The following is an 11,460-nucleotide window of genomic DNA, read 5'->3' as shown; positions in this document are numbered from 1 at the left end:
TTCACTGAAGAAAAAAGCCAATTAAACTATCAGCCAGAGATTAAAAAAAGGTGCCACAGGGTTGGGAGAAGAACAGAAATTTTATTAAACCCTTTGGAGTTCTACAACCACGTTTGTACAAAACTGCCTGAAGAGCTAGCGCAAGAAAAGTCTGCAGGAATTACATTTTCTTCATAGTATAGCTGCACAGCAAAAATTTAATTATGAGAATTCTGCGTTTAAAACAAGCTTAATCCCTGTGCCACATTATGCATGCAAAAAAGTGGAATTACAAGTGACTATAACCAATCATAGGAATGAATTAAATACTCTCAAACACAGGAGATTTAAACAACAACATGAAAGGCAAGATCTTAAATTTAAATTAAGTCCCTATAATTATAACCACCTGTGTAACAGGTACTTACCCACCTAAACAGAGGATGAAATTTGTGTATCAAATTTTTAGTAAGAGAATTTGTTAAAAATAAACACATGGAATGAAACGGAAAGCTGCAGAAACCCCTTAGGGGGAATAATTTCACATGAAGAGCCCCACTGGGTCATCCGACCAGAAAAAAGGATATTTACAAAATTGATTTTATAAGCTATTCTGAGAAAGGGACACAGCGCAACACACTTCATTTCAAAATAAGCCTTTCTGTCCAAAACAATTGGACTTAAACAGTGGCTAAATTTGGCATTTTCTGCATATTTATGCAGAAACATACTGTAATTCTGCCGCATGAATTTCTGCTGTGCTGACACACTACAATGCACTGTGAATAGCAACAGGTACAGCGCTTACATTCATCTTTTGAATGGAATTAAAGTGAGAAGGAAAGCCTGCTCATCATCTTAAGCTTAAATGACTGACTTGCAAATAATTTAAGTTATATAATTTCTACCAAGGGTAGTTGAAGGCAAATGAAAAGTAAAAAAAAATTTCAAATGAAAACCCAAAAATTACATTCACAAAAAGAAGTTGTAGCAGAAAATACTTTAATTCGCATTTTATAGATTCAAACATAGCAAAGATTCAGAAGTGTTTAGATCTCAGTAAGCAGTTCCAACACTGATTTTGATTTTAATAAATATTACGTTTTAATAGGCTAGCTATATGGAGGAATTGTAAAGTGATGACTTGCTGATTGCTACTTTATAAAGGAAAGCATCTAGATTATTTACAACATATTACAGGTCATTTCCCAGAAAAGCACAAAGCAAGGTCAGATAAAGGCAACCCAACCATCAAAACACAACTCAAAGTGTGGCACGGTGTATTTCATGCACATACAATGACATGCAGCACAAATCACCAGCTGAAGTAGGAAAACAACACTTTTGTTATTCCAGCTTACGCAAGTCTCTCTATTTTCCTGTTTTAAAGCTGTATTCTCACCTTCCTCCTCAGGGACTGAAGAGCAAGTTGTTCAGCAACAGGGCCCTCCATTTTACCTATGCAGTTTGCACCAAGTCTTTTTTACCATTTCACATACGTCTTCATGACTTGGGAAAAATGAAACATTCTTGTCTTTGTCTTCTCACTACCTCTGGGATTACAATCATTGTGTCATTTGTACAAGGAAATGTACTTTTACTCTGAAATGAATGCAGACAATGTTGACAAGCTGATCTCCAACAGGGAGCTGGAATTTAAAATAGTTTACAGGTCACGGACAGTGTCACGAACCTTATTCTTTAGTATAAAAATGGATCTGTAAATTTCTAAAATTTAATTTAACATATAAAGAACGAAGTCGTCTCACACGGCAAAACTTCATAGGCAGCATAGTCACAGAATGTACATCAAATACAGTAAAAAAGATGGTGACAGGAAAATTGTTTCAACTAGATTTGTAACAGGAGAAATCTTGTGTCCCATTTCTACAACGACAGTGAAGTGAAATGCCTTCCATGGTTGATCACCAAGCGAGATGCACCTTCAAATGCAACAGAACTTCCCCGTACACAGAATTTGCTGTTCAGTTGCATTCCTGTGTTTTCGTGACACAAAGGAAAAGAAGAAAAACTTCCCATCTCTTTATGTCCTTACCCAACAGTATTAACCTTGCCTGCATCGTGCCAATGAGGGTTGCAAGGAGCAGGTGTCCAAGATCTGCACGCCTGAATCTCTCACCTGTCCCACGAGCAAGTGCGTGATGCCAGTATGTGATGCTGCTTCAGCGTCCATAGATTTCAGCCAGGCACAGGTGGAAAAAAAGAAAAATAGCAAGTTGCATCCCCAGAAGAAGGTTGGAAGCAATTCACTTTCCCCATAAAGCAAGAGGAAAAAGGGAAGAAACAATTCTGAGACTCGGATCCTTCCTGGGGCAGCACAGACACCACAATTTATTTTCGACTAGAAAATCCTGCCTAAAGCTTTAGGCACTATAATATAGAATAATACAGATAAATCCCAGCTGTACAGCATTCTTCACGCAAGTGAGCCTACAGGTTCTAGCCCTTGCAGGTCAATCCAAAAGGCAAGGAATTAACGGCCAACTGAAAACAACACACTTTCAATATATACAATTACTCAGAAGAGTTAGATACTCCGGGTGTAACTCATTTACCAAACACAGCTGTTCACATCTGAGCTAGTTACCTAGATTCCCACTTGAAGTTAATGGAGAAAAATAAACTCTAGGGTGCAAATCACTGCATCCTGGAGCCTGTCACACAGAGCTTGGAATAGGCCAGATGAATCCACCTAGAAATCATCTGCCCTTCTCCATTAACTAGAAAAAAGAAGGCTGTGGTGACTTGCTCAGACACGGGTGCCCACAGGCAAGAGAGGCTGCTGGGTAAGAACGCAGCATCTCCAGACCGGCGTCAGCTTTCTCTAACACCACGTTAAATTATCTACTGCCTTAAACAGGGACTTCCGACCGGATACCAGTTCATTGCCAATTTGTGCAACTACCATCAAAACTTTGTGGGGGTGCTTTGGTTGGGGTTTTTTGTTGTTGTTTAGGTTTTTTTTTCTTTCATTTAGCTTATCCCCGTTTGACTCAAGAGAGTTGACTTTCTTGAGAAACAGTATTTTTTTTATACTGGCAAGTGTCAGCAGGATAGTCTCTCTCATTTCCAGTCAGGTAGAAATTTGAGGCTAGTCTAGAAACAAAGGACATAGAGCGTATTCCAGCTTTCCGAAAATCTCAGCTGTAAAGGACCATATTATGGAAGCCAATACAGTTACAATCAATTCTATAAACAGGTCACTAAATATCTGGTAGGGTGAAAAATGTTTAAGAGCACTTTATTTTGTGAAGACTTATTTTTAAAAACAAGAGATGTATCTACACTGTACCAGCACTTCCTACATTCATAACTCCTAACTTCACTTTGAAACATGCTGGTTTAAAAAAAATTATTACTTCATTTTAAATTTAAACCAATATTTGGTTGCTACTAATCAGTAGTGCTGTTTCTGAATTCTGTTTTGGACAATGGTAAGTTATCATTGACATTTGTGGACAATGATACATGAGTAATTTCTTATTTTATGAAAGTTTTGTTATTAACATACCCGTTTTTTTATGCTGAATATCCTTTTAAAGAAGATACAGTTAGGGATTGCATAGATAGAGTATGTGGTATTATATGTCAGTGTGATTATGAATTTTAAAAAGCGTCTTTTTTTAGAAGTGACTACAAAAACAAGTTCTTACTTTTTGCACTGACCTTTTAACATAGCACTAAAACATAACCCATAAAGAGCAAATCTGCTTCCACGGCTCAAAGACTGAAGTGTGCTATTTTAACATACTAGACATTAAAAAGACAATTTCTGGAAACTGAACTTGTGATTACAACCTAGAAAATAAAATGGGGTAGATGTGGATTTGATTGACTGAGGCTTTTCAGCTAGCAGCACTCCACTAACCATCTCCCCCTGCCCTGACCCCCACCCTCAAGCAAATGCAGGTAGCCAAGGGGCTGCAGAAAAGTCACTTCCAACTGTGCTGCATCAGAGCAAGGTAGTTATTTTAAAGAAAAAAAGGAAATTCTGAAAAGCAGCACATAAGGAAAAAATGTCGATATCACCATGATGCAAAGGAGCTCGGTATGAAATAAAATTTTCTGATCAGTAATTTTCCTATTTTTAAGTAAGTTTCATTATTACAGTAACAAGTCAGAACTCAACAAGAGCCCTATTTCCTTCCCCCCCCCCCCCCCCCTTTTTTTTTTTTCCTTCTTCTTCTTCCTTCTTTTAGACAGCCAGAATCTGCATACCCAGTCCTCAGAATATACTGAAGCTCAGTACTGGGGAGAGGCGAGAGGTGAACCACCTCTCTGAGGACAGGCCAAGTGAGGGTGGAGGTACTTATGTTTTCATATAAAACAACTGTCTCAGAAAGACAAGGAAATAAAGAAAATTTATGAAGTTTCAGAACAACAGAACTGTGAGCAGAGAACTTAAAAAATAAACAGATCAGCATAATTTACACATTTAAAAACTATATTTCATCATAAATATCTTTTCTAATTAAGAACCATTCCTAGTTTAAACATAAATATTCAAGTTGGTATTTGATTTTACTTTTTATCAGTTCATGTGAGTCCTGTAAGGATCAGTTCCTTCTGCTCAATGCAGTCATGTAAATGGTCTTCGCTAATGGGTTGTGCAAAAGCCTTCATTACCTGGTTTGTTGTAATAAAACTTTAAAATTCTGCAACTCTCTTATACTTGTGGAAAGCCTGTAAAACAAAAACCCCTTAAGTGTTAGTAAGTCAACTGCAAAAGAGAAGTGCAAATCATCATCTTCTATGGGGGCTTTTTTTTTTTTTTTTTTTAAACACAACGCTGTTCCAAAGATGAACACGTTTAAGATACTGCTTTCTCTCAAAAGATCTACTATCTGATTCTCCATTACATTTACATTATATATTACAGGGATTAAAGTTTATATATAATGTTTAATTGTCCCATCTTCATCAAACATCTAAAAAACTCTAACCAGAGGTAATAATGTTTAAAAGAACACAGTAACAGGAACAGATTGTTATATTCAAGATCTGAAGAACTAGCATGATGAACAAAGCAAGTTCTACACCTCTTTTAAAGCTGTAAAAATGTTTTATTTCCTCATTTGAATGGGGCAAATTTTCAAAAAATTAATCAAAACTAAAGTTTTAACAAAAATAATCACATTACACACAAAAATCCAAAAGCCTAAGGGCTAAATGACAGTTAGCATTAAAAAAAATCTCCAAGTATTTTTCTTCCTTTTCAGTACTTTTTACATACACACATTTAAAACAGAAATACAGCTGTCGTCAGTGTTCAAAAAGGAGGAGATCTACTCAAAGTCTAATGCTTACGACTGTACAAAAGACTTAAATCCAGCTTTCACAAGATGGAATTTATGAGATTTGAGATAAAGAGATGAATTAGATCCAAACACAGAACGATGACCAAGGCTAATAATCAACACTCCACATACTCAGTTTGATGGCATTAAGTTTATCAATATCACTAATAGTAATTTAGCCTTTAAAAAGTTACAGCTACATGTACAATACCATCTTTCCACAGACCTTGAGTGTTGACACTGAAGTTTTATGGGTTTTTTTACTATACAAATGATAAAAACTTACCTTCCAAAGGCATTTACAAGAGCAACTATTTCTTGACGTGTGAGTTGAAAACCTTTTGATGGGCTATTCTCAGGAAGGCTCTGTATTTCTTTCTCAGAAAACAAGATCTTCAGAGCAGTTCCTAAGCCTTGAGTCTACAAAAAAAGTCCAATGTTTTAACATCAGTAAGATCACTCCTTCGAACGCTCAGAAAACAGTAAGAAAAGTTAAAAAATTACTAATCCAGGCAAACTGTAGTAGCAATTCTTATACATTGACAATCCCTCAACCCAAATAACTGCACACAAACGAGGACACTAATGCAAACGCATGCCATCAATTGTGTACCAGGTTCAGTCACTTATTTAAGAACATTTGTTTCCTCAGCTAGACTTGCTTTTCATCCTCCTGTTTTCAATCTCTTCCTTTCCATCTCTTTTCTTCTCAGCCACAGCAGGTGCATATGAAAACATGCCTGTCACTACACTTTCAGCTCCCTCCTGCCCCTTACCTTCAGATGCCCCACTGCTGCATCAGCTACTGGATCCGATCTCCCCTTTTCCTCGTCCCTCCCCCTTCAAAGTCAAACTAGGTTTTATTACACGATATCACAACACTTCTGCTTTTTCCACCTCGAGTCCCAGTGGCAGACATTGCAGTTTCAGTTTCATTCCCTATTTTGTACACAGAAATAGAACAGAAGAAGCTATTCTTATTTCCCCTTTTAATCAGGCTACAGAAACAACCACTGGATTTTGACAGAAAGTGGCTGAGGCTGGCTGCAAGAGAATTTTACAGGTCAGGAAATCTGGCCCTATTTAATTTTGTGTGAGAAGGAAAAAACAATAATAGATCAGAAGCATTAACTAGGACAGGGTAGGCAGAACTCTGGAAATCCAGCAGGGACCTCAAAATTTTTGATGTTATAAATTTCTTTGAAAAATGAACTCTAATAAGCTTAATGCTATACAGCAGTATAGTACAGCAGGCAGCCCAAAGTAACAACTATTCTCAGTCTGGACTTAACATTAGTCTTGACGTTTAAAATCTTGTTCTCAATAAAATAAAAATAGTAAGTGTCCAGAAACAGAAATTGTTTTTCAACTTCCAGCTTTACTGTGCACCTTTGCATTCATTTGCTGCCTTCTGCATAAACTGTGAAAATCCGAATTACTGTTTTCTCATGCCTCGATTTGTAGAGTTAAATCTCATGCTGGATTTTCTAACAATTAAGCAAATGCTGTATTTCCAGGAAGGCTTCCCACAGGTGATTCTACAAGGCTCATCTGATCAGTGAATACAGATAAGATACTGACTGCCAGTAAGACTTTGCCACAAAGCATCTGCTTTAAATACATTTTTTTTGGAGAATACAAACTATACCTTTTAGTAAACTAAACAGCTATTGACTAAACAAAATAAAACATTAATACATAGGTAAGGATATCAAAGACCAACCACGTGCAGAAAGTCTGAATGCTGAGGTAAGAGGCATCCTGCCAAACTGAAATAGATGTTTATCTTCTAACCTCCCCCTCCGCCACGCACACACATAAAAAGCTGTACCTGCAGTTTGCCCCACAGCCTGCATTTGTCACATCCAACACAATCCATTATGCGGGATATGTTTTTGAAATGCAATCTGAATTCTTCCTATCAGTTAAAAACAAAATAAAAAAGGTTAAGTTAAAGTACCCCTTAGCTTTAGAAAAACAGAAGGTTAACTACTCTAGTACCGCTAGAATATCAATTCTCTATTACTAAAATGGAACAAAACCACTACCTTATGCGGTCAAGCCATAACAAAGGTCCATGTAAGCCCAGAATCTTGTTTCCAAGCCACTGCTAACAGTCAATTCCTCAAAACCCGCCCCACCCTCCCCCCCCAAATACAGGACATGCAGGGTAATGCTTGGATTCTGTACACTGACTTTCTACCAACTTTCTCAAAATTTTCTGTGTCCCTGCCCAATTTTTCTTCCATTATTTAAATCCCTTTTGAACCAACCTACTTTTTCAACAAACAGGCAAACAAGTTACAATTCACAAAAGACATTTCCTGTACAAAGCTATGGGTAGATTGCTGCTTTGCAGCTTCAGTCAGAGTGAGAGCAAGCACAGCACAGAACTAATTAAGATGATCTCAATTAAATATTTAAGGTCAGAAAAACACTAGCTGGGCTGATAAACTACTGGCACTCTTTCTAATGCTGATGAAATTCCATACTACTACTGAAAGAAGTACTAAAAGTGTTAATAAGTATTAAAACAGACCTTTATCACTGAACCACACTCCAACTGGGGAATTGTAGTGCATACCAATCTGAACACCAGCATGTCAACACTGGAAGTTGTTAGGTAGTAACAGCATTCTTGTTAGGTTCCCATGTCTAGGAACTATGCTTTTCTAAGATTAAGTATAGTATTATATTACATTATATTATACTATATCAAATTATACTATATAAGGCATCTGTTTTTTAAGCTTTTCTACTCTTAGCAGTATGCTTCTGGTAGGTAGAGAGGTTTTCTAAAATAACGCAACTGAATTCCAAAATGGATATGTCGGATGTCATTCAGAAAAGTAGCTTTACCTTTAATGACTTGGCTCCTTTTTTATCTCCGGCAAACATGGACTTTTCATCAAAGTGCATATGGAAGGACCTTATAAAGACAAAATGAAAAAAGAAAGAAAAAAAAAAAACCACAAAACCAAAAACGCTGGCATAAACTACAGCGTTCCATCAAGCTTGGTGAGCAGCTGATGCCATCAGTGTAAAACACTTTTCAGAGTTTCTAGTCTTTGCAGAATAGCTCTTAAAAATTTACTGAATGGTATCAGTTTTACTATTCAATCACTGTAACTTGAAATCTGTTATTTACAGTTTCGTGGAGCATTTTCTTCACTCCATTTCCACTGATCAAGATTTCTTTCTAATACACACTGAAATTGTCTTAACATTTGCTTTTCAGTTGATAGTTGTCTGACCACATCTCAAATACCTAGCAAGCTTATGATTAGGGACAGCAATGAAGCCACACAGCACATTACCGATCACAAAAATTTGCGAGAAGGTGAGCAAAGGAACTGGACTAAAGAACCTCACAGAGTAAACACAAGGAAGAAGGGATGGCTAAAACCCCAGAGGTTAAGTCTATGATAAAAGCTGGATTACTCACTGAACCGTTAAGTGACTACATGTACTATTTTCCTTTTCAAAATAAATAATGCGCATCTTACACTGAAGAATCAGAAAAAGCAACAAACAGGGAGTAGCCCAGGGTGTTGTGTGGGGTTTTTGTTTGTTTGTGGTTTTTTGGTTTTTAAAGATTGGTATATTCAAACCTCAAAAATATTAATCTCTTCCTGTCAAATGTACAAACTCCTCTTGTTCTCTCACATTACTTAATTTTATTTCTTCAGTCCACTCTCCTCCTTGTCCTATCCTATCAAGAAGTCATCTATCCTCACTTGTGAATATAACTGAGAATTTCAAACTATTGATAAAAAAATCCTATGCCTTACTTTGTATCCCTGAAGATATCTAGTAAGAGAGCTTTAGATTCAGCATCCTCATGGCCATTTCCAGTGTAAAGGTCAACAACTGAACGCTCAAAGTATGGTGCAACCTTTGACAAAGCACGCAGCTCTATCAAATATAAGAAATACAAATTTTTGAGCCTCCTTGGTCCTTCTCCTTTTGTTTCAACAGGGTCAAAGCGGCGAGTGAACTCTTTCACATTCGGTCCCCAGCGAGGCTTCCCCCAGGTTTCTACACAGAGAAAAAAAGAAAAGGGCAGGGGGAGTAAAACATACACATTTAGAAAAAGAAAGCAACTAGTATACATCAAAAATTTTCAGAAAAAAAACAAATACATGTTACAGATATTGTAGAATTCCATTCAGCAATTTTACTTAGACTTAAATTACCTTCAAGAAGATAATTTGCACACAGATGCAAGTTGATGCTAGCATGAAGTCCAGAAATGAGCTTATAAAACACTCTTTTCTCAAGGCAAAGACCTGTCCAGGAAAAAAGACAAACAGACCCCAAACTAGATACTGGAAATAATGTATTAAAATGAATATACCTTGACATTTCAGTGATGCAAGTCTGCATCGTTTAACTTTCAAGAGCTACAATTACAGTACTTCAGCATTGTTAATAAGCCCTTATATCCATCATAGGAAAAGTTTACCTCTTATGTTTTATATAAAGAAATACTAAGAATGAGGTTTGACATTTCTTACTTGGTATTTTAGTGTTCTACTAAATACAGTCAAATAAGTATCTGGTCAATTAGTACAGATAAATTGCCACACAAAAATAAGATGCTTACTTTGTTTGAGCAATAAATTTGAAATAGCCTTGAATTTTGACAGTCTGGAAACCAGAACTATACTGTGACCCATCCTAACTAGAATTAAAGCTACCACTGAATTAGAGTAGTGACCTTACAGAAAAACATTAAAAACCCCAGAAAACCTTATGGCATTGGAAAACAGCAAAAATATTTCTTCCCAGCTCTACTGTAAATTCACTGAAGATTTAAATGCACAGAGCAAAACCTTGAAAAATATTACTTTGATAGATACAGACTTCTACAGCGTAAACAAACGTAAGGGCATTGGGTGGCCAAAATACAATTTAAATGCAAAAATTACTTGTAATACAACTTAGACCCAGAGATAGAGATGACACTTGGAATTCAGGAGTTTGTTCCTTTCTCAAAGATACGTTTGGGTGACTTCCCTGCCAGTCCTATCTCCACAAGCAGAAGCAGGAAGAGCTGAAGGTGAAGCCTATCTGTGAGGCTGAGATACGGCCTCGTTCACAGACATCGCGTTTATAAAAGCATATAAATTTGTATGCTTTCCTACAATAGCACCAGAGATTTCCAACTAGACAAGCAAAGACTTATGAAAGGCAGAATGAACTAAGTTTAAAATTAAGTACATTTAACTCATTTACTTTTCTGCACACCTCCAAAATGTGATTGTGATTGCTACCGCTGTGATAATAATTTCCATTTAAACATGAATAAAAAGCAAATTGCTTTGCCTTCTGAACACACATTATACTTATGTTAGTTTATATACTGGGAACAGAACCATCGAAAACTTTAATGTTTTTTAAAGCTGTTTTCAAATAAAAACACTTCGCAGTGTTACTAATAATAATGTCCCAGCGTAAATGCCTACAATGAGCAGAAGATTCAAAGTAACTGATATTGAAGTGAACTCCCCCTTTTTAAAAGATGAAACACTGAAGGGTTTAAGGAGTATACCATCTAAGTGAATAAGAAGATTTTCAAAGACCCTCAAGAAAAAAAAAATTCTTTGAATGACAATCAAGTTCTGCACAATTTATTAAAAAGCCTACACTATGAAAAATATTTGGGGAGATGAAAAAAAATACTACAGTGTTTCTTCTAGTGAATTTAACATTATATTAACCCATCCAAGAGCCTTTACCTTCTAGCCATGTGTAGAAAGATTCTCCTGTAAATACAAAGTATACAGTTAAATGAAGAGTATTCATTTTTAACATTACAGCATCTTTATATTACTATGCATACTAACATTAGCAGCCATCTGGACGTAAAGCTATTAAAGTGAGAACACTGAAGTGAGGCACTGAAGTGGCTGAACTGTGAGGTTAGTTTAAATCTGTTGGGGTCAGATTAGGCGAAACAGAAGAATGAGCATGACTAAGCTACTGGTCAGGGCATTCAGAAGTGTATGGAAGCACAAGTCTCATTACGTGCACTAGTGGTGAAAGACATGACGGACGAGTGTAATCTGATAGCCTTTACCTTGACTGCTAACTGTCTGAAGGTTTCCTGTAGGCTTACATCTTTTGCCTGAGAGCTTTCAGTTGACTGAAAAATCTTAGT

General features: G+C 36.6%; 1 protein-coding gene across 6 annotated transcripts in view; it reads right to left on the bottom strand.

The window, feature by feature from the left end:
- Window positions 1–273: 273 nt before the first annotated feature.
- ERO1B (endoplasmic reticulum oxidoreductase 1 beta) overlaps window positions 274–11,460 on the bottom strand; it is a 33,140-nt gene continuing 21,953 nt past the window's right edge. For 2 of the 6 annotated variants that reach the window (XM_082306406.1, XM_082306407.1), the window contains 9 exons: window positions 11,039–11,065; window positions 9,494–9,586; window positions 9,089–9,335; window positions 8,157–8,226; window positions 7,129–7,215; window positions 5,584–5,717; window positions 4,627–4,683; window positions 2,036–2,157; window positions 274–1,628 (listed from right to left, as the gene is read on the bottom strand). In XM_082306406.1, coding sequence (XP_082162532.1) covers window positions 1,483–1,628; window positions 2,036–2,157; window positions 4,627–4,683; window positions 5,584–5,717; window positions 7,129–7,215; window positions 8,157–8,226; window positions 9,089–9,335; window positions 9,494–9,586; window positions 11,039–11,065 — 983 coding nt within the window. In that variant the 3' untranslated portion in view covers window positions 274–1,482. Of the gene's footprint in view, window positions 1,629–2,035; window positions 2,161–4,186; window positions 4,684–5,583; window positions 5,718–7,128; window positions 7,216–8,156; window positions 8,227–9,088; window positions 9,336–9,493; window positions 9,587–11,038; window positions 11,066–11,460 lie in introns of those variants that run through there. The other 4 variants (XM_082306408.1, XM_082306409.1, XR_014227614.1 and 1 more) reach the window with 3 other exon arrangements.

Source organism: Platalea leucorodia (assembly GCF_965183815.1).
Source record: "Platalea leucorodia genome assembly, chromosome: 3".
NCBI classification, from domain to species: Eukaryota; Metazoa; Chordata; class Aves; order Pelecaniformes; family Threskiornithidae; genus Platalea; species Platalea leucorodia.
This window is presented reverse-complemented; position numbering and strand designations above follow the sequence as displayed.